The sequence below is a fragment of the Paralichthys olivaceus genome, chromosome 10 (genome assembly GCF_024713975.1).
Source record: "Paralichthys olivaceus isolate ysfri-2021 chromosome 10, ASM2471397v2, whole genome shotgun sequence".
Classification (NCBI taxonomy): Eukaryota; Metazoa; Chordata; class Actinopteri; order Pleuronectiformes; family Paralichthyidae; genus Paralichthys; species Paralichthys olivaceus.
In genome coordinates, this window is record NC_091102.1 from 12,706,527 (window position 1) to 12,728,119 (window position 21,593).

A 21,593-nucleotide genomic window follows, 5' to 3' on the forward strand; every position below is an offset into this window, starting at 1 on the left:
ATAAAGACTCTTTATAGAGTTATAGTCATTATATCTCATATTTCTTCCTTATTATCAATTAGAAAATTGACTAATTCACATTACAGCACTTTAAACGGTAGCGACTAGCTATAGTGAATGTGAATATGAATGTAAATATACTTCTTCTTGGTTTTGATACTGTTAATTGTTATAAATTGATGTCTTTTTCTATTTCTGATGCACTGTCACTGTATTTTATGTACTATGTCTATGGAAACATTGAAAAATTACAATAAACAGAATCCTGAAATGTGGTGGGGAAAATGTGCACACTAAAAATAATGAACAGTTTTTCTGTGTTTAGAGTGTGACCACAAGATATGACTGTTAGGACTGAACCATTCATCTTGGTTTAAAAAACATACAATAGAGACTCACTTGATATTCTAATACCTTTTGGCATAAAAAGTACAGTAAAAAGGTCGTAATTAGGTCATAAGTAATTCTTTTTAATGCAAATTAAATTGGCAGAGTGCCCCTTCACTGTCAGCTGTTCCAAGTGAATTGCACTGTATTTCCAGGAGGTGGGGGCAGGGGGCATCTGAATACACCTGCTTCCACCAGAGACAACAAAGAGCAATGGGGCTTATTTTGGGGGGAGGTGGTTGGACAGAAGGGGAATGGTCCAATCTAATTACAGACTCTGGGGAGATGACTTCACTGGGGTGACGCCCGACCCAAGGGCCAGTGTTTGTCCTGCATCTCCCATCACATCAGGGGCAGGCCTCTCCAATCACTGTGGGCAGGTCTGGGTCTGTTCCTTCACGGAGCAATTAAAAGAATAAAAACAACAGTATTTTGCAAGTCAAATAGAGTTAAAAAAAAAACAAAGAGTCAATGAGACAGACAGACAGTCATGGTGTCTGTACCGGTCAGTCACTTCCATAAGACGACCACTCTTGCTGTAGTGCCTCAGTAAGTGGTGCTGGCCTCAGTGCATTAGTCACTGGGATTTTTTGTGGTTTAAACGTTCATTTCCCACAAGCTCAGAAGCTTCAAAGAAGTGATACTGACGAGGTCATAACCAAATTACAAGCCCATGTATGTCGTTCCTCCTCTCATTCCCAGGACAATATAGGGGATCTGACAGTGGGCTAATGAGCCATGGAGCCCCAGCATTTGTCCTATCTGCTGTTGAAATCAGTTGCCATTAGCAATGGTGAGCTTCCAGTCTTCTTAAAATGGAGACTGATAGATGAGGCAACACAGGAAATGAAATTACTGTATAGACAATAACTACTAGAGGGGCTGTGTGTGTGTGTGTGTGTGTGTGTGTGTGTGTGTGTGTGTATGTGTGTGTGTGTGCGGGGACAGGCCAGCAGGCAGATGCAGGCATTATTAACACAAATTACCGGGATTAACAGCTTTGTGTTTACTTGACAAACTGCTGTTTCCATTACACACTACAACATCATCTGCTTCACTCCCACTCAAGAGCTCTCTGTGACGGTGATGATGTGCAGGCAGGCGGCGAGTGTCCCTGATTCCCTTCAAGTCAACACTTAGATGCTAAGTACTGCCTCAGTTCTAGTGGAAACATTCAAATTAACAGACACATAATAGACCTTGAGATAAACTTGAGATATATTGTGTCTCCTTCATTTTACTAGGATAGTAAACAGTAAAGATACTATTAGTACATTCTTACTAGTAGTAAAAGTATCAATAAAGAACTGTACTGGTCCAGACATCCCTTTTTTGTAAGGTCGCAGCCTGGAACCAATCCCAGTTGACATTAAGTGAGAGGTGGACAGGTCGCCAGTGTATCACAGGAAAAAACATACAGAGACAAACAACCATTCACTCTCACACCTACGGATAATTTAGAGTCTCCAATTAACCTTACGCCATTCAGTTTTTGGACTGTGTGAAAAACCCACAGAGAAAATACAAACTTCACACAGAAAGAACTGGGGTTCGATCTGTTATCCTTTATCCTTTATCCTGCTGTGAGGTGACTGTGGAAACCACTTTACCACCTTGCCACCATCTGTGATAGGCATGCTTTTATTATAAGATAAACACCAGTGTAAAATAATTATGAGTGTTTGGAGATACATTTGAAATAGCACTTGTTTTGTTAAAATAATATTTCAATATAATGTAATGTGATATGATATAATATAATGTATTTTTATTTAAAGTAAGGTAATGCTCTAATTTTTTTTGACTAACATTCTCATCTCAGTCTCAACTTCCTGCCCAGTGTGGTTCTCTTTAAGTATTGAAGTGCCATCTAGTGTCCTTTATAAGAACAGACAACAGTGAAAATATCACATTATTATTATTTCCCCACAATCAACATCTCATCACAAAACTAACAGTGCGTTGCTCTGGTATCAAAAATCCACATTCATCTAAATAAGATAGTTATCAACCTTTGAATGTGTTAGTCTAATCGTTAAAGTCGCCATCATTAACACAGCATGAAAAGATGCAGAGACACAGAGCTGTGTCGTGCAGCTGCAATAAAGCGAACCATTCCTGAACTGGCTGCTTTGTTGTCTTGAAACGACAAACACAATGGGAGTTGTTGTCAGTCTGCACAATGCATGGTATGACAGTGTGTAGTAAAAGCATTTTATCATATAGTTTTTGTCCTCACTCTGTACTGTGATACATAAATGTTTAACTTTAATGTTAACATTATCTATTTAGAGGTTTTTTTCCCTCTGGTCTAATTTTTACTAACTTTGTTCTATTTTAGTTCTATTCTTTTTTTCTATTTCTATCTATTTTTTTTACAAATCAAGGTTAATGGTTCAGCCCCAACAGTGATATCTTGTGGTCAGAAACTAAACGCATTAAAAGTGTAAATTATCTTAAATATTGAGAGTACAAGCACACCATTTTCCCATTATAATAAAATTGGTTTCCTCTAATCAATGTTTTATATATTGCAAATGTGTTGATGTATTCACTTACATGTGGAATCTATTGCACTTCTGTCCATCCTGGATGAGGGACCCTTCACATGTGGCTCTCTGATGTTTATATGATTTCCCGACCAGATATTTATTTATCAATTCTCTTCCAAATCACAGTTTCTGATTTGTTATTAGAAAAAACAGAAGATGATCAAGAGAAAATAAAAACAGACAGTAAAATAACTGGCAGCTCAATGCACCTGAACAACTCTTTCATGGTGTTTTATTATGTTATTGGATGTTTGTCAGTGCATGTCTGTATCTTGTATTTTAGACTTCTTTTAAAGGTCCAGTGTGTAAGATTTAGGTGAAAGGGATCTATTTTCCCTAGAAAAGGTCCTTTATATTGAAATACTTCATATTTACATCAAGGGGACCCTCTATACGAGGCCGCCATGTTTTTTGCATTAGTCCAGACTGGACAAACTAAACACCGTTTGAGTTTTTATGACAATTAAAGGCTACCACAGTTTCTTTTTCACTTTTGGAAGGAGAGGGTGAGGTGAGGGGTGTTCAGCTGCAACATGCAATTTCAACACTCGATATCACAAAATCCTACACACTGTACCTTTAATTGCCCTGAACCAAATTGAATCAGGGATTAATGAAGTGGAATTGTATCGTATTGTATTGCATTGCATTTCTATGTAATCAGTGGAGAAACATGTCTGTTCATTCAGTGTAAATGCAGATGATGCAGCAGCTCACTTTAGCAGGAACGTGTGGAGTTGAACACGGTGCGTTTAGGACCCTGCAGATAGTCACATGACAGCTGCCGGTCACGTGGCCTCACCATTGAACAGACATGCGGGGAAGAAGACAAGAGAAGTGATTCAGCCACAGACTGAATACAAGGCCCCAGCAGGCAGGAAGGCGGAACGATACACTGGAGATGAACTAGTTCCAGGTCGAGGTGTCAAAAGAAGCCAGTGGACATGGCTGCTGGAGTCTTACTCGTCATCACCTGTTTATCTGTCTCTGCAAACCTGGTGAGAGAAAAAACCAAGAGCTGACCTGAGTTAATAATAGAGAGGTCACATGATCACTCATGGGTCTGGAAAGTTTTCTACCAGTTAGATTAGAAACTATTTTCAATTTCACTTTGTTTTTATAACAGCAACATTAGAATAAAAGGAGATGCTGTTGACATTACATCTGATGGTGCAGCTTCACTCTTCTGTGTATAATTGTTGATATAAAGTCATTGTAGACTTATAGCGGTTTTAAAGGACAGACCATAGACTGTGTGTAATGATGGACGACGTAGTTGACCCCTACAAGTGTAGCCAAAGCATCTTGATTGCCACCTGGTGGCTGGCTGCAGTATAGGTCATAAATTACTCCTTGTTTGTGTGATGGAAATTGTTTTCAAAGATGATTTCTGTCATTGTAGGTAGCTCTTATCACACTGATGTAAGTTCAACTGTTACTTTTTCTGGTAAATTTGGTTTTATTTGAGAATTTTATGCTATAAAACCGTGGTGAGACGTCATGATTGACAGCTGTGACTAACTACTGATTGGTTGAGCGTTTGTATGGAAAGGGCCTCAGTACCGAGTCTCCATTCCCAGATCGCCACTGCGTAGACTCTGGCTCCAAAGATGCAAGATGGCGGCGTTTGTATACAGGATAGTAAAGCTTTATTTGTGGATAGTCAGAGGAGTTGGAGACACACCGTCCATCTTTATTTGCGGTCTGTCGTAGAGTCTTTGCCTCTCAGATCTGTGTTTTATCTCTTGCAGGCTTCTGGAGAAAGATCATTCTCTATAGACTACAAAAACAACTGCTTCGTCAAAGATGGGAAACCGTTCCAGTACATCTCAGGCAGCATCCATTACTCCAGGATCCCACAACACTACTGGAAGGACCGGCTCGTAAAGATGTACATGACCGGTCTCAATGCCATCCAAGTGTAAGCTGAACACACACTGTGCATGTAAATTATTCTGTGTGTACTTTTCTGTGTAATTGGTTCGACTGCCTCCCCACAGATACGTGCCCTGGAACTTCCATGAAACTGTTCAGGGGATCTACAACTTTACGGGTGACAGAGACTTGGAGCGTTTTTTGGATCTGGCCAATCAGACGGGTCTCCTGGTCATCCTGCGTCCAGGACCGTACATCTGTGCAGAATGGGAAATGGTGTTAAAACTTTGCTTTGCATATGCCAACATATATAAGATAACGCTTTATAAGAAAATCCTTCATTGATTCCTGTGAGGGATTATATGAAGGCTAATTAGTAATTATGTTCATAACTGAGACTAATAGCAATTTAACTTTATAACAATTATTTCAACTATTCTATTGTTATTTTAGTTAACAACATAAAAGCCTTGAAATCATAAAGTATATCAATGTGAAAATTACAATAGGGCATCACAGAAAAATATTACAAATCGATTTAAATAACAGTTTTAATCTCTGTCAGTGCTACATTCAAATTTCCATTCAGGCTAACAAAGATTTTCCAAAGTGGAAGTTTCCAGTCTAAATGAAGAAAAATGTTGTTTTTGAACACACAGGTTTTTATCATCTAAATTTTATTTAATGTTTCATAGTTGTTAAATACATATACAGTACATTATGTGTTACCAAAGTTAAAGTGCACTTTATTTACTTTGAAATATTAATACATTTACCAAACATGTTTACTGTTTGAGGTCTAGACTTTAGAGCTAGAGAAACTGACTGACTATTATTAGTCACTTCATCATCTTTATCTGCAGCGTGATGTTGATAAAAATGTTCCTCTGTCATATATTTTTCTTCTAAAAGCTTGTTCTCTCTTCCAGGGTGGATTGCCAGCATGGCTCCTTCAGAAACCAAACATCATCCTCCGCTCTGCTGACACAGGTACACGTGTGCCAACATGTACCTGTGTGTCTTTGTCTTTTAAACATAATCTCTCACATTGATTTGTTTTCCTGTAGATTATCTGCAGGCAGTCAGTAACTGGCTCGCTGTTCTGCTCCCCAAAATGAAGCATTGGCTCTACATCAATGGTGGTAACATCATAAGTGTCCAGGTAGAGAACTGACAGTTGCATTCTTTAATATATTTAATATCTTAAACTTCAGTTTGAATGAATCCTCTCCCATAAATGCAGGTGGAGAATGAATATGGAAGCTACTTCGCCTGTGACTTCAACTACATGCGTCACTTGCGGACTCTTTTCCGCTTCTTTCTCGGTGAAGACACAGTTCTGTTCACCACCGATGGAAACACGGACAAGGAAATGACCTGTGGGTCTCTGGAGGGGTTATATGCCACGGTGGACTTCGGCACAGGTGTGTTCAGGAGATAGCCGCAGCTGCTTATTTGGAGTTACTCAAACAGAAATGTGTGATTTTTTCCATTTATGCCCTCATTCAGACACCAACATCACTGAAGCGTTCAGTCGGCAAAGACGGTTTGAGCCTCGGGGCCCTCTGGTTTGTTGCGTGTTAATTCATAATTACTTCCATTCAGTAATTGCTGACTCGTCCAGCTAAGCTCCGAACAAATGTCTTACAGGTGAACTCAGAGTTCTACACAGGCTGGTTGGATCACTGGGGAGATCAGCATGCCGTGGTTGATGTTCAGAAGGTCAGCAGAGTGCTAGAAGAAATGCTAACCCTGGGCGCCAACGTTAACATGTATGTCTCCACTAACTCTTCATCTGTCCAAGGTTCATCCTCTCTGCACAGATTTGGTGAAAAGATGTAGCTCTCATTGCCACGTTTTTTCTTATTGTCAGCCACAGACTTTCAGTACAAGATGACAGCGTTGGCGTTCAGGATATTTTGGCTTCATTTCTTGATAGTGGGAGAAAGTAGAGATGCATTTTTTTATATCCAATCTTTGTGGAAACAGATTCAATGAAAAGACCAAAACAGTTAATTTATTATTTTCCAGCTTCTATTAATTCCTTCTGACAATACAACTCTCAACTTTACTCAAATAGGAAAAGACTATATTACTGGGAGCATGTTTCTCCACCGCTTTAATATAACACACGGATGAATTTCTCACTGTAATAACTTTCTGTAATGTCTCAAAATAAACACACACAGTCCCCGTGTTCATTGTAATACAATAATAACTGCAGCAGTGTGGTTCATTAAAGGGACCAACATGGCAGGTCTATGGCACAGAGGAATAAGCTGTAACAGGCTGCACAGACAGAACTCTCCGGTGGGATCAGTTTAATTGGATTTCTTGACTTGAAGAATTAAATCATCAGCCTCAAACTTAAAGATGCACCAGTCAAGTTGAACTGATACATGAAAGTCACCTGTTTGAAGAGCAGCAGATTGCTCTGAAGTATTAACAGTCTCACGTCCTCTGTTCTCAGGTACATGTTTGAGGGAGGCACTAACTTCGGCTACTGGAACGGTAAAGTCCTTTTGTTATCACTACATCAGTGCGGGTGATAAAAGCTCATGTTGCGCTGCAGTCGTCTCATCTCTTGTTTCTCTCTCAGGTGCCGATCATGACACCAGGTTCCGCTCAGTGGTGACAAGTTATGATTACGACGCCCCGCTGTCTGAGGCAGGAGACCCCACAGAGAAGCTGTTGGCCATCAGAGATGTCATTAAGCAGGTACGTCTGATGCTACCGCCACCCACCCAGGTTGTTGTCCTGATTACACTTGTACCAGGGTGGATATTTCATCTCAGTGTTGGGGGAGGGACGATAAACAGAAATTTCTCGAGAGCAATACCACAGAAAGTACTGTTGTCTAGAGGAAACCATTATCGCTACTATACTAGAGCGGTTCCACAGAACCCGAAGCTGCACCTCCACTGCTGCACAAAGAGCTGTTCACTTGTTTATTCAACAAATTCAGTACGCAAAACCCCAGACAGGAGAATCAGTTGTCTTTGTCCTGAATGCGCTGTTGTTATGTTGTTATGTTGTTACGTTGACGGGTCCCAGCCACTGCTGCTACACTGCTCTGGGCACTTGTTTATTCAAAGTTTATTAAGTTTATCTTTTTTCTAGATATGTGAGCCTCATACAAATAGACCTTTTTAAATTATATCAGCCTGTTCAAATGTTTTTTAAGTGCTCCGTATCAGTCCATTAGCTTCTATAAACATGTTATGTCCAATCAGCAAAACCAAGAATGACCAGTAGGTGGCAATGGGACACAATATATGAGTAAAGTTTTCCTAATTACAAAGAGAAAAGTTTTATCTTATTGGAAATGGAATTTCTTTAAGAACAATCATGAAGTTGTTACGGTATTAATTTGCCATTTAATCATATTTTTCTGAAACTTTTATGTTGTCGTTATATTTTGGTTAAGTTACTTTAAAATATTACAGAATACTGTTACATTACTTTTTAGAAAAGGTTAAGTATTTGGAATCAAAACCAGAATTTGTTTAGGTGACAAATTATTCAGTATCATGAGTACATGCCTGACATTTTTAATTAATCAAACCACTTGAAAACCAGTGTGAGAGAAGCTTTTTAAAACTTGAAGACCCTTTATTTTGTATCTATAATTCACTGTTCAAAATGATATAGTTATGCTTACAATGATATTGAGGGGACAACTTTCTAATTCTGAGGAGAGAGGGGTCCAGACCTGCTGTGTCTGAGATGATTCATTTTATACATTTCGGTTGCTTCGCAGTTTCGAGAGATTCCTGCTGGACCCATGCCCCCAGAAACTCCCAAGTTTGCCTATGGCTTTGTGACACTGAGACAGGTAAATGCTGTATTATTTCAGGGAGGCTTCTATGGTAATAAGCTGCATTTTCATGTTAATGATGCAGAAACATTTTACAGGTTGGTAACATCAGTGCTGTGCTGAACACCCTCTCGCCTCTGGGCCCAGTGGAATCTCAATATCCTCTGACATTTGAGGAGATCAAACAGGTACGGTGCCTCTGCGGGGTCAAAAACAGGGGAGGGCCCGTTGAGGCTGTAAACCTCTTGAAACATGGAGAACTTCTAGGCTGTTGTCTGCAACCTGTCATGTCTATTGTGTTCAGTACTATGGATTCGTGCTGTATCGGACCACGCTGCCCCGGGACCTCTCGGAGCCCACGCCACTTATCTCTCCACTGAATGGGGTTCATGACCGTGCATATGTGTCCGTCAATGGGGTGAGCCTCTACAATGAACTTTTGTTGTGTAACCAATCAGATGTCCATGTCATGTATGGGGGAAACACAGGTTAAATCCATGCATGCTTGTGCTCCAATATTATTTTGGATTACTCAATTATTTTGTATTTTACTTAATGTTAATACCCAGTGGCTGTGTATGTGTGTGTGACCAGGTTTTTCGGGGCCTGCTGGAGAGAGACACAGTGCTGGTGATGAACGTCACTGGACAGCAGGGGGACACAGTGGACATCCTTGTGGAAAACATGGGCAGAGTTAACTTTGGCAGCAAAATCAATGACTACAAGGTTCGGTCCAATCCCTCTTTTTTTCTTTAAAATTCTTTTTCTTTAGCTGTAACAACAAAACTTAGTCTCCACAAGTCATTGATATTACACCAAATAGGAAAATATTTCTTGTCGTCTTTGTTAAAAAGGATAAATAAAAACAACAATATTATTTTTGTTTTCCAAAAATCATCTACAAACTTATTAATCAAGATATTGACCAGGGTTTCTGGGTGGTCCTGAAAAGTCCTAAACATTTAATCACCTGAATAGGCCTTAAAAGCTTTAAAATATTATGTAGTCTTAGGCACTCAGTCATAATGGTATTGCTTTATGTTTGCTATGTGCCAATTTAAAATGTTTTGTTTTACAGTAAAAACAATGCAGATGAGATGTTAATTTATATTTATGTATGAAGAGTTAAATTTTCTTAATTGAAGATCAGTTCATTTGCTTGTATTGGTTGTTTTTTTTTTTATGAGAAACTTTGTGGTTAAAGAGTAAAATGCCTCAATTACATGTATTTTTATGAGGGTTTGATAAATTTATCTTAGGAATGATTGCCAATAGATTTTTTAACATATATACATATATATCGGTATCGAAAAGGTTTTACTCAACAATATCAATATGGCACCAACCTCCTAAAATCCAGAAAATCCAGATTGGTACATATATAGAGACATTTTTAAATGGAGTAAGCATCACAGATATTTAAGTTTATATTCATTATTAAAAAAAGACTTTGAAAAGCTGTGTGTTACACAGGTTTAGTTGGTGACAACCAGTATGTCTACTGCAGGGCCTCTTGAGCAATCTGATCCTGGGCAAAGACATACTGACTGACTGGCTGATCTTTCCTCTGGACATTGATGGAGCCATCAGTAGAGGATGGCCTCATTCAGACAAACAGTCCTTCCCCGACCCTCAGAGAGAACCTTCAGCTGGACCTGCCTTCTACGTGGGGACTTTACAGCCTAATGGTTTGGCATGGGACACCTTTATCAAGCTCCGTGAATGGACAAAGGTAATGCGAGTTTATCTTTTTATTCCAGGGGATAAGTTAATTTTTCTTTTTCTGATGATAACATTATTCCTTTTTCATATCAGGGTCAGATTTGGATCAATGGTGTGAACTTGGGGCGATACTGGCCAGCCAGGGGTCCTCAACAGACTCTTTATGTCCCAGGACCCTTGTTGAGCACCACCCTACCCAACAACATCACAGTGCTGGAGCTGGAAGGGGCGCCAGTGCATTTACGAGTTCTCTTTACGGATCGACCTCAGCTCAATTTCACAACCTGACAATCTGAACAGTATTACTAGTATTACTATTTTTCACATGTTGCCAAATCTTTATCAGTCACCATCTAGTGTAAACTGCTTTAGCATTTGAAACAACAGCCTCACAAACAGTGATCTGAACTTAGTTCTGTCTTTTGGTTTTATATTTTTTGATCCATAAATGGTATACCTTTTATTTCAATGGTCGATTTTTTTATGCTTTCATAACTGCAGATAATGTAAATAATGAATACATTTATTAAATTATGTTTTTATACAGCACATTGTCATATACACGAATATTGTCCATAGTTATAATATCTGAAATGTGTTGTGGGAGTTGAAAATGAAAACTAGCACTGTGGTAAAGTCTAAACAAGGCTGCACAAATTCACTTTTACATTTCATGAGGTAGTTTCCTTCCAACTGTACATTTCCACACTGGTGTTAAGTCTTGCCTGGAGGAGCATTTGCTTTTCGATGTGCTTGAACACAGCGAGGGGTGCAGAACGAATACTCTAGGTACTGGAAAGGTGTCTTCCCGAGCAGGGACTCCCCACACAGCCAGCACCTCCTGGTAGCAATGACAGAGTCAGAAATGCATTGAATTTCAGTAACAGTTTTGCTTAATGGCGAGTGGAGCCATTTGTGGGTCTTACTTGGTGTTAGAGAGGCCGACTCCTGATGCAGCTACTTGCTCTGCTAACCTTCTCTCTGCTGCCAGAGCTCTCTGGAAATAGGCACACGATGAGCATTTCCACATTTTTTAAAACTTAATTGAACATTAGTGATTGAGTGCACGTTAACTCACCTTTTCACGGTCAGGCAGAGAAGCAAACCGCCTCTTCTCCTCTGCCTCTGCCTCTTGTTTCCTATTCTCCTCCTTCTGCTCTTTTTGTTTCTGTTTCTTCATTGCCTTTTGAGCCTTTTTCTTCTCCGTAATTTTGGATTCTATCTCTGCCGTCAGTGGCCCTGGGACCTTGAGTTGCACAGTTATGTAAGTGCTCTGCTTTTATTTCATGTAACGCATCAGAAGTTACACCACCAACTCTTACCTGTGCCTTGGTGTAGTCGTATTTGTCAGGATTTTCACCCATGTATTTGCGAAAGACATTCCTGGAGTCTTTGTCGGGGGCGACAATGTATGGAGTCTGCCCTTTGTTATCCCTGCAAAGTAACATTGAGTTAATTATTTTACTGTCAGTTCTTCAAACTATCACACTGAATTTTTAGTTTTAATGAAGTTGCCTGTACTATTCTTTCGTACCTGCAGGCTGGGTCAGCTCCTGCATCGAGGAGCAGCCTGACCACTGCCTTCTGTGCAGCCGCTGATGCAACATGCAGCAAAGTGAACCCTGACGAGTCTATGGGCTTATTGAGGAGAGTCCGAGGACTCGGTGCATCGGAGGGGCTGCTCACCGACTGCTCTCCACTCTTTGTTGTTTCTCCAAGTGTCTCGAGGAGTCTACTTAGAGTTGTCATGTCTCCAACCTTGCAGGCCGTAAAGAGGGCATCCCTGAGGCCATACTCCCATGACTCATCCACGGTTTCTATGAAAACACAGAAAGCTTAATAATGAGTTTTGAGGGTGAGAAATAGGAGCAATACCAGGGACAATAGATGCCCTCACACACCATCAACTTGTTTCTTGCTCTGTGTTTTTTTCTTCCTCTTGCTCTTTGGTTGTGTTGCTCGCTGGGTGTCTTCAGTGGGCGTTGCCTCTGGTACCTCCTCTTCTTGATTGTCTGCTTCTGTATTAATCAATTTTGTCACAGATCAATGTGAAATTTCATAAACATTTCAACTATCAAATCAGAAATTCTGTGTGGAAAGAAATATATATCTATATCCACCTGCACAACACTGGACTGGACCTACCCTCAGTTTGCATTTTGGCTTCCTCCTTCTTTCTCCTCCTCCTCCTCCTGTGCCTGGGGGGGTATACTTCATACTCCCTGAGGTCCAGGGTTCCTAATGTCAGCTCTTCCATCTCCAGCTGGATCTCTCCTGCCTCTTCTTCATCTGAGCTGTCACGATTTTCTTCAGCTGATGCCAAAATAGAGATGTATTGTCAAAACTAATTTCAAGGTAATTTTACTCTGTGTGGGAACAACAGTAAATGTCCCTAATTTTGGAAAGCTGTTTCCTCAGGACATTTAATCAACATCTTAAACTTACCTTGCTCCTGATCAGTCTTTTTTTGTGGCACCGGTTTGACCATTTTTTTCCATGCCTTCTTAGATGGACTGAAGACTGCAGACATGTCTGTGTCTTTCCCTGCATTAAGATATTTCTAATTATACCCTGGCTGTATAACAGTGAGGACACAACATGCTATTATTCCCAAGTGTGTTATTCAGCTTACCATAAACATGAACTGTGGAAAGCACCTCGTGCACCCTCTTTACCTCTCGAAAAGTCGCCCTTCGTGTGGGAAAGGGAATCGTGCGGATCCTTGGATCTTTTTTGTCGAGGGGAGCTGCCAAACCACTAAAAAAGATGGTCTTGTTGTAGCTTGACGCTCGTATAAATACTGCTGCCGCCTCCTTCAAATGTTCAGCCCAGGTCACCAGGAGATCCTGAATGTCCTGTAAAAAGATACAGAAGTGTTTCAGAATGAATAAACTGCACAAGGAAAAAGCTTACAACTCTGATAAATAAGATGCACTGACAAAAGGAATTCAATGTTTAATCAACATCAGCCTTCAACTTATTTCGGCTCAATTTGTAGGTATTGAGTAAATAAAATGAACCTTTCATGGCTGTAACTGAAGAGGCAAAACAAAGTGCAGTTGAATGGACTTATGTCACCTTGACAAGTGCTGCCTCATTGTATCGCCTCAGAGCAGCTCCTGCGGACTTCGGCATGTGGCTGCGGTTCTGAGAGTCTCGGAGTCCTTGAGCAGTGCCTCGCTTCGCTCGCACCGTGTATCTGTGGAAAGTCTTGTGCTGAAGAACGTCTTTTCTGTAAGGCAAATCAACTGTGTTAGGCAAATGCTTGCACATCAAAGAGTGTGTGCTATAACTCTTATGCTTCTTGCAACAACCCGACAAATATATTTAAAAAACTGTCTTACCCTTTGAATACAGCACCAGCAAAGTGGCCTCCACCAGTCATCAGAATGACCCACACAGTCTCTTTATTAACGACCATCAGAGAGGATCCTGCATCCTGCTCAGCATCTGACTGAAGTTATTGCAGACACAGAACATGAAGTTATCACAAAGATCACACACTGAACTGTGCTGTGCTGTGCTGTACTGTACTGTACTTGCTGAGCCTCACCTTCGCCTGCAGTATGCAGCGGTACACTGACAGATACTGTCCCACTGAGTTCTGGAAAACCATTTTGCTGGAGAGCCGACAACTTGTTTCAAACAAGCTCTCGTTATCCGTGCCGGTGATGTTACTGCTTGTTCCCTCGCTGTTGCTATTTGAGTTTTCTTCCTCTGAATCGGACTCTGAGCATGAGATACTTGACACATCTCCTGTAATGTGACAACTTAAAATCAGTCAGCTGTTACATTCACGTTTCTCCCGGTTAAACCATGTACATGTAGGACTGTGGTTTCCTCACCAGCTCCAGTCTTCTTCTCAAACTCCTCCATAGTGACCGGCGGCAGTCCTGACAGTTTTTGTCTCAGGTTGAAGCGATGCCAGTCGAGCTTGTAGTGCTCCATCTGATAAGTAAAGAAGTGGTGATGAAGAGTCAGCCTTCATCACATCAGCATCTTTCTTGTTAATCCAAAGTGTTTGATGATCACCTGTTCCTCACGATGAATAAAGGGGCATCTGCAGGCTGTGCAGACCATCTTGTCTGACACATCTTGAGTCAGGCTGGACTCCCGACCGCTGTCATCCTCTGGACATTTATCTGCCAGCCCTGTGTCTGGGGTTTCAAACAGGCGGAAAGGGAAGCGAATCGTCTTTATAACATGCATTAACTTACAGCTACAGGTCGTGTTAACATTCCCGACGGTTTTGATTAGTTTGCTTGGTCTCCAAGACACAGAAATCAGCATAGATTTGTTATCTGAGGTTAATGATGGCAGAATAACGAGCAGGCAGTGACCGCAGAGGAGCTGGCCATCACTAGCAACTACCAGCATCCACTGTCAATAATCTGTGTGGGCTTGACAAACTTGTATTGTTTTTGACCAGACTTTCGCATGATTGGAGTTGACGTCTGTACTAAGACTCTCACACTGAGCTGAAATGATCCTCTCAATCATCTGTATTGATCAACTCTGTCGCAGATCTATATGACATTTTATAAACTTTGCAGAACCTCTGTGGGACTTCCTGGGTTCCTATAAAGCAGCTATATCCACCTACAGGATGGCAACACCGGACTGGACCTAACCTCAGTTTGCGTTTCAGCTTCCTAGATATTCCATAGGTTGACAATACTGCAGTAATGCCAATAACAATGCCAATAACCGTGATAATCTTTAGTCATGTTCATACCAGTATATACAAATACACACTGTGTGAGGCTGGCTCGGTGATCGCAGGCTGCTTCAGGACACGGTTCACTTCTCTCAGTCCGAGCAGAGCCTCATCATCTGGGCACAAATCGAATAAGGAGCGGTGATCAGCGTTGGTCGTCATGATCTGTTGGAGCAACAGAAACGGACTCTTGTGATTGCAGTGTTATCTACAACAACACGTTTCATTAGGAACACACACACAATCATTAACTACACACCTCTGTTGTTATATAGCTCATGTTATTTCAGCTGATGTCAACTTATTTGTCCTTTGACCGACACGTGTCGCGATGACTAGCGGTGATTGTTGCCTTTATTCAAAAGTACAGTCTGTCCCTCGCTTCTCTAACAGGGTTTTAAGTCAATTACATATGATCTAATTTATAATAAGATCGTTTAAAAATAGCAACTTACCATAAAAAGGTCTCACAAGGCTTCGTAGACGTGTGGTTACACTACACTTCCCCCCTGACAATCTACGGAAGCCTCAGTGTGACAATAAGGCTCAAATGAGAAAGTGTTCACAGGCGAGAGTTTCCCTATAGACTATGTGATTTTACTTAACTATTTGATTATTATTTTAAAGGGGATATAAAATATGAAACGATATGAAGTGTCCTTTATACAAAATTTAATCAAAGACAAATTAAATTAATCAAAGACAAAAGGGGGGGGGGGGGGGGGGGGGGGCATTACATCACTGACCATAAACTCCTAGTATTTTTAGGATACTATCAAGTCAAACACTTTATTAGGTGCAACAAAATATATACAAGTTTAGTTACAAATATTAAGTTAAATATAGGGTTTAAACAAATTTACATTTGCAAAACATTTTTCCGCTTTGAATTCCATTTGAAATGCTGGTTCATATGTTGATCGAAGCCTCTGCTGTTGGCAAAACAAAGAGACAGAATATTACAAACTGTGTCGAAAAGTAGTTGACCAGGATGTAGACGTCCTCCATATACTCGCCTTACCAGCCGCATTATGGGCTTTAGCCCCTGCCAGCTGTTTTTTCACTTCCACAATTTCAGCAGCAAGACCCTTCGCCTTGTTCTCAAGACGCTCACTTCTTTCCTCTAAATCGCTCTTTTGATTTCTAAAAAAAATAAATAATTAAAACAACGTACACTGTAGGTTTGTGCAGTTATATCTTCTCATTCTCTGTGCACAGAGTGTGGCAGAATACCTGTCGTCAAAAGGTAGAACATTCAGTTGTTCAGAAAGATCCCTTTCCTCTTGCAGCATATGACTCAGCTGCTGTAACAAATCAACGACTCCGATTTTATCCATCATCAACTCGGCCCTCCGCTCAGTTTCTCTGGTGCTGCAAGTAAGTGCAGGACTCATTCGACATTTCACAACTGCACAAAAGTCAACACACTTCAATGTCACACTCAGGTACTGTATGTGCATATGTTTGGTTTTGCAGAATTAATTGTTTGGCTTTGGCTTCACTCAGGTTGATCATATTAAAAGATTATGATTTGGAATCTTTTAAACATAAGGGGTCCAGTTCAAAAAGTTGTTTATCCATGATGCAGGCACTCAATAATCACTAATACTCAATAATCAATAATCTTAATCAATCACTCTTAATTAATATATAAAGATTAAACCTTGATCTCACTTTGCAACTTATCGTGTTACTCCTTAATTTTGTCCAAACATTTCTTCATTATGCATAAACTCTGCAATACAATTTGTTTTGATGAATTCATTTAAGTGTTGATATGGTAAGAAAAGTGCTGCCCTCACACAGTTTGTCTTCACTGCCTGTGCAACACTGGCCAAATTGTTACCTTCGCCAGAGAGGTTGTGTATTAATTTGTGCTGTTAGTAAGTTAGTTGATTTGTTGATTAGTTAGTTAGTTAGTTAGTAGTCCACACAAAAGAATCTGGATCTAATTAATTGAAATATGTTTTCATCAGGTGACTGTGTGACCATGACTATTTCTTAATCAGAGAATTACATAGAGATTACCACAAATCTTCAAAAGTATGGTGCAGATCTGGATCAGGAGGCGGATCAAGGATTTTTTTCACTTTCTCTAAGTGGGAGTGGGGGGGTCAATACACATTTAGGGGGCTCCTATTTATGAGTGCTTTGAATTTTTACCATTTGGAAACTGACAGGTGCCCTTAAACATGCCTGTGGCTAAAGATAATTGGTATTCAGGCCCCAGTTAACATGGCATCGTCAATTAGTAGCCACCAGAGGGATGGATGGAGAACAGATGCACTGAGGCCCATCTTCTCCATGTAAGACTACTGAGATTTATATATATATAAATATCATGGATAAACACACCACTCGTCCCTCTGAATGAAGGTTAAAGCTCGTAAAGTTGAACCTGAATTCAAACAAATGAACGACAACCACGAGCGTGTTCAGACAAAACTGTTTTACACTCGCTCCACTAAACTTAAGTTTCTATAAACTAAATAATGGTTAGTGTTGTATTACCACTGATTTGTCTCTTGCTCGATAAGCTGCCTCTGCCTCTGGGCTTCCTCCAGTTGCACTCTGTGTTCGTGAATCGCTCGCTGCCGCTCTCTGATCTGCTCCTGCAATTGAACACGATGGATTACAGCGTTCACAGCGTATCTGTGTTCGTAAGCAAGGACGAACACTCGGTGTGAAAGTTGACGAGCCGCTCAGAGCTTTGTCTTTAGTTATTTCTGTTGCTAAACTATGAAACTTGAGTAGAATCAGCTGCGGCCACCGACATCAAACGAGGCACATTTAGCTAACTTGCTAGTTTGGCACTGTTAGCTAACGTTGACTGCGTCCTACCGTGAACACCTCGTGTGGTGTTGGACATCTCAGGCCGGGGAAGTCGCTCATGATGTGTTTCTTAGTTTCAAACACTCACGATTTGCCGAACTGCCATTCACAGAAATCAAAATTGTAGAATGAACCGGACGTGCGTTATAAAGCTGCCTCCTGATGGTGCGTTCAAGGCCCGGATAGCTCAGTCGGTAGAGCATCAGACTTTTAATCTGAGGGTCCAGGGTTCAAGTCCCTGTTCGGGCGATAGTATTTTTCTCTATTCACAGTCTTAGTCTATGTTGTTTTTACAGATACAGTTGTACAGTTGTATGACAGATACGTATCAATTGTTTCAAGCAAGACAAAAGCGCATATCAACTGTTGGTGAGATTATCAGTTAGAAACAAAACACTACTCCTGGTGAGTATATAATACTCCCCAAAGCCTAAAATTGCCCAGGACCTGTGCCACACATTAAACCATTTCATTTAATGCTGGTCATTGCAGTGGAGCTGTTATTACCGACAGTGAGACCTCACATTATCCTACTGTTGGAGTTGTTGTTTGTGAAAGCATCAAACTAATTTGGGGATTAGACTCGCTCGCAAGAGCAAAAAAGAAACATTAACCATGTAATTTACCAGAGATAATCACGGTTGTTTTCCCCACACAGTGATTGGGAACACATATAAAGCTGGGCGTTTGCAGGTAAAATGGCAACACTGAAGACATCTGACCTGCAAAGATGGACCGGATTATCCTCTTGTTCGTGGTCTCTGCCTGTCTCTCAGCTGTACATACCCAGGTAACTGTGCATGGGATTGCAGTGGGACTGTGATTTTTAAAACGAGATTAGCAATAACCGCATTTGAAACAACTTTGTCTTTTTTTGCAGAAATTTTTGTTCAGCCCAAAATGGGGCCCTATCGGCTATAAAGGTAAAATAAATACAATTTGGATTTGAAAGAAAATGTTAATGTTAGAGCAGGTGAGGTAGAAGTGCACACACTTGATTCATAACTCTTCTTTTTAAGAGCGTGAAGAGCAAGGTGTTGGGACAGCAATGGATGAAATCATTAAAGCTAATGAGTTCCAAGGTAAGTTGCACACAACTAACACAACAGCCTGTTACAAATGTTTTTCCGCTGTAGACTGATTACATTTTCCCTGATTTCTTTCTCAGCCTCACGAATCATCGACGGCTCCACCACTCTCAGAGAGGGAGACATTGCTGTGTCTGCTGGAAGGCGCTCCAAAGTCTGCTTTGCACGGAGCTGCCTCTGGGCGAAGTCAGTGGATGGACATGTCTACATTGCATACAAGCTATCACCTGAATACTGTATGTTGTTTTTTTTGAAGTTCATAATTAGTTATTTAAATAAAGTTTTCTACAGTTTACGTTATAATTCATTTAAATATAGCTTTCTAGATTTAAATAAGATCATAATATGACAGTCTAGTTGTTTCTAATATTCACCAACAACCTCTCTCCATTATATCTAAACTATTCAACAGCTGAAACGGAGACAAAGCTGATAAAGAAAGGGATGGAGAGCATGGAGAAAGGAACCTGTGTGCGGTTTGTTCCCTGGACTCACCAGCGAGACTATGTGGACATCCAGCCAAAGTCTGGGTGAGGGGCCTTTGCCTGGAAAGTTTGATACCACAAAGTTTGTCTTTGTTAGACAATTTTTTTTTAAAAGTTGGTCCTTTGGTATTTTTCTACTGGAATGCAGTGTTCAGTAGCAGCAGTTATTAGAAATACGTTTCTTTGAGTTTTCTGAATCATACCCTCTCTGTCTTGGTGTGTTAATCTAGGTGTTGGTCCTACCTTGGTGCACGTGGTGGAAGACAGACCGTATCTCTCCAGAGCCCTGGCTGCCTCCAAGTCGGAGTGATTTCCCACGAGTTAATGCATGCCCTGGGCTTTGTGCACGAGCAGTCCCGCTTTGACCGGGACAGCTATGTCAGCATCATGTGGCCAAACATTTGGAGGGGTAATTTCAAAGGGGCGGGAAGGGGGGGTGGCCTTGGGGAATAAGATCTTTACAAACGGTAAATTAAGGACTTTTCATAATTAACTGTATTTCTTCAGCAGTTTACTAAACGGAGATGTAAAATGCTCTTCATTGTATATATGAAAACAATGATACAAAAATCACGAATGCTTTAAGCTTAAAAAATATATATTATTCACTTTCAAACAGATCGTGTAAGGAATTTTGAGAAATTCAAGACCGACATTCTGGACCTTCCATATGACTACAACTCAATCATGCACTTTGGGATGTAAGTAATGTGACTTTGATTTAGATCAGTGAATAACGTCATGGTAGAATTCATTCATTATAATTTATTTTATACATATGTTTAGGTATGCCTACTCTCAGAATGGGGAACCAACCATCATACCTAAGAGCACCAAGGTGCAACTGGGCCAGGCCTCGACTCTCAGCCACATTGACAGGATGAAAATCAATAAGCTTTACAAATGCGGTTGGTACCAAACATCCTGAATTAACCTCCACCAATTAACTAGTAGTCATGGAACTAGTAATCATAATGTGCAAATAATACTGAAGATGTCTGTCACTGTCAAATGTTTGATTCCTTTCTGTCTCTGTCCCACAGGTGACAAGGATGATTATTAACTCAACTGAGTGGAGATGAAGCGAACTGGAAGCTAAAAAATGAATTTCCTTTAAATCATGGAAACAGCTCCAATAAAGATTGATTCAAGCTTTCTATCAGCATTTCCTCTGTGTGCAAACAAATGTGAGTTCAAACAATACATGTTGCTTCTGTTGAGACAGTTTTAGCAAAGAGGTTTGAACACATGTTCATTACCACTTAGTGTGACTATCTACCCTACATACACAGCATAGGTCATTTCATAAATTGGTCAGAGATTGCATGAATGTAAGAAATTGTATTCCTATTGCATCCCGACTTTATACAGTGAATTAAAGTATTTAAATAATTAAAATGTGTTATAGTCGTCCATTTTAATCAGAAGAAAACTAAAGAAAACATTCACCTAGGTTAATATTGAACCAATAGATACCACATTAATGATCCACTATTGAAACTATGAATCTTTAACTCAGATACAGATATTTTATAGCAATTATTTACTCGCAGTAACCAAAGAGGCAAGATATTAAAAATACTGCAACCACATCACATTCATCACTTGGTCAATGGCCTTCAAATTCACCCCTAGAAAAATGTAGAGTGAAGGGTAATGTTTGGCTTTTATATATTTACCTATGCAACCAAATGATTGTCGTCAAGATGGTTATCAGCAGAGTTTATCACAAAATCACTGGTTACCAGTTTAGTCAGACACAAATTGCTGGTTTGTCTGACTTGGCGAACAGTTATTCTCACGGTGGCATCTGCTGAGTCGTTGCACTATCTGCCAGCCAAACACCTCGAGGTGTCTCATCTCTGAAAGTGCTGAATGTGAACAGAAGTTAAGTACAGAGCACAAGTGAAGGTCAGCAGAAGGGACCACCTGTTATGGCTCAGCAGTGGACTTGAGTAAATTACACAGACTGCTTGATGAGGGGTCTTAATCTTGCTTCATCATGGAACATGTGCCCAATCGGTACAGGGCACAGGAGGAGAAGTGGGTATATAGATTCAGAGGAGGTGAGGAGTTGAGTTAGCTCGTGCACTGCATCTGGAGACCACAGACAGAAAC

The 21,593-nt window shown here is 40.4% G+C and overlaps 3 protein-coding genes and 1 non-coding gene across 11 annotated transcripts; 3 read left to right on the plus strand and 1 right to left on the minus strand.

The window, feature by feature from the left end:
• Positions 1-3,727: 3,727 nt before the first annotated feature.
• glb1l (galactosidase, beta 1-like) lies at positions 3,728-10,902 on the plus strand. The gene is made up of 16 exons (XM_069532979.1): positions 3,728-3,937; positions 4,691-4,860; positions 4,940-5,090; positions 5,744-5,804; positions 5,882-5,976; positions 6,058-6,238; positions 6,324-6,382; positions 6,465-6,586; positions 7,285-7,325; positions 7,414-7,532; positions 8,575-8,649; positions 8,730-8,819; positions 8,936-9,049; positions 9,226-9,357; positions 10,139-10,363; positions 10,447-10,902. The coding sequence occupies exons 1-16, from the start codon at positions 3,884-3,886 to the stop codon at positions 10,639-10,641; spliced, it is 1,884 nt and encodes a 627-aa protein (XP_069389080.1). The 5' UTR covers positions 3,728-3,883; the 3' UTR covers positions 10,642-10,902.
• Positions 10,859-18,074, minus strand: ankzf1 (ankyrin repeat and zinc finger peptidyl tRNA hydrolase 1). Of its 8 annotated transcripts, none has more exons than XM_020090091.2 (20): positions 17,912-18,074; positions 17,582-17,682; positions 16,304-16,441; positions 16,087-16,213; positions 15,934-15,999; positions 15,109-15,235; positions 14,386-14,510; positions 14,199-14,301; positions 13,907-14,109; positions 13,698-13,807; positions 13,432-13,585; positions 12,986-13,208; positions 12,799-12,897; positions 12,499-12,666; positions 12,255-12,371; positions 11,888-12,170; positions 11,676-11,787; positions 11,432-11,599; positions 11,280-11,350; positions 10,859-11,194 (listed from the first exon to the last, which is right to left on the minus strand). In XM_020090091.2, exons 1-20 carry the CDS (start codon positions 17,960-17,962, stop codon positions 11,068-11,070), a joined length of 2,673 nt encoding a protein of 890 aa, XP_019945650.2. In that variant the 5' UTR covers positions 17,963-18,074; the 3' UTR covers positions 10,859-11,067. The 8 variants fall into 8 exon arrangements, with proteins under 8 accessions (XP_019945650.2, XP_069389077.1, XP_019945649.2 ...); XM_069532976.1 differs by having other exon boundaries at positions 14,386-14,504; positions 15,934-16,002; XM_020090090.2 differs by having other exon boundaries at positions 15,934-16,002.
• hce2l2 (high choriolytic enzyme 2-like 2) lies at positions 16,462-20,867 on the plus strand. The gene is made up of 10 exons (XM_020090098.2): positions 16,462-17,376; positions 18,561-18,692; positions 18,783-18,825; positions 18,922-18,984; positions 19,071-19,226; positions 19,403-19,520; positions 19,706-19,884; positions 20,095-20,176; positions 20,262-20,383; positions 20,519-20,867. Exons 2-10 carry the CDS (start codon positions 18,633-18,635, stop codon positions 20,536-20,538), a joined length of 843 nt encoding a protein of 280 aa, XP_019945657.2. The 5' UTR covers positions 16,462-17,376; positions 18,561-18,632; the 3' UTR covers positions 20,539-20,867.
• Positions 18,079-18,151, plus strand: trnak-uuu (transfer RNA lysine (anticodon UUU)). Its single transcript has one exon. It is a non-coding gene; the product is annotated as a tRNA-Lys (tRNA).
• Positions 20,868-21,593: the final 726 nt, after the last annotated feature.

What these genes read in the sequence shown, in the direction of transcription:
- glb1l (XM_069532979.1), top strand. Translation starts at nt 3,884, where the DNA reads ATGGCTGCTGGAGTCTTACTCGTCATCACCTGTTTATCTGTCTCTGCA. An exon ending in GGTCTCAATGCCATCCAAGT is followed by an intron (nt 4,861 to 4,939) that starts GTAAGCTGAACA and finishes GCCTCCCCACAG; the next exon opens with ATACGTGCCCTGGAACTTCC. An exon ending in CATTTGAGGAGATCAAACAG is followed by an intron (nt 8,820 to 8,935) that starts GTACGGTGCCTC and finishes TATTGTGTTCAG; the next exon opens with TACTATGGATTCGTGCTGTA.
- hce2l2 (XM_020090098.2), top strand. Translation starts at nt 18,633, where the DNA reads ATGGACCGGATTATCCTCTTGTTCGTGGTCTCTGCCTGTCTCTCAGCT. An exon ending in GACATCCAGCCAAAGTCTGG is followed by an intron (nt 19,521 to 19,705) that starts GTGAGGGGCCTT and finishes GTGTTAATCTAG; the next exon opens with GTGTTGGTCCTACCTTGGTG. An exon ending in GTGGCCAAACATTTGGAGGG is followed by an intron (nt 19,885 to 20,094) that starts GTAATTTCAAAG and finishes ACTTTCAAACAG; the next exon opens with ATCGTGTAAGGAATTTTGAG.
- ankzf1 (XM_020090090.2), bottom strand. Translation starts at nt 17,962, where the DNA reads ATGAGCGACTTCCCCGGCCTGAGATGTCCAACACCACACGAGGTGTTC. An exon ending in CGGAAAAATGTTTTGCAAAT is followed by an intron (nt 15,236 to 15,933) that starts GTAAATTTGTTT and finishes TTGCTCCAACAG; the next exon opens with ATCATGACGACCAACGCTGA. An exon ending in GAGCAAGAAACAAGTTGATG is followed by an intron (nt 12,171 to 12,254) that starts GTGTGTGAGGGC and finishes GTGTTTTCATAG; the next exon opens with AAACCGTGGATGAGTCATGG.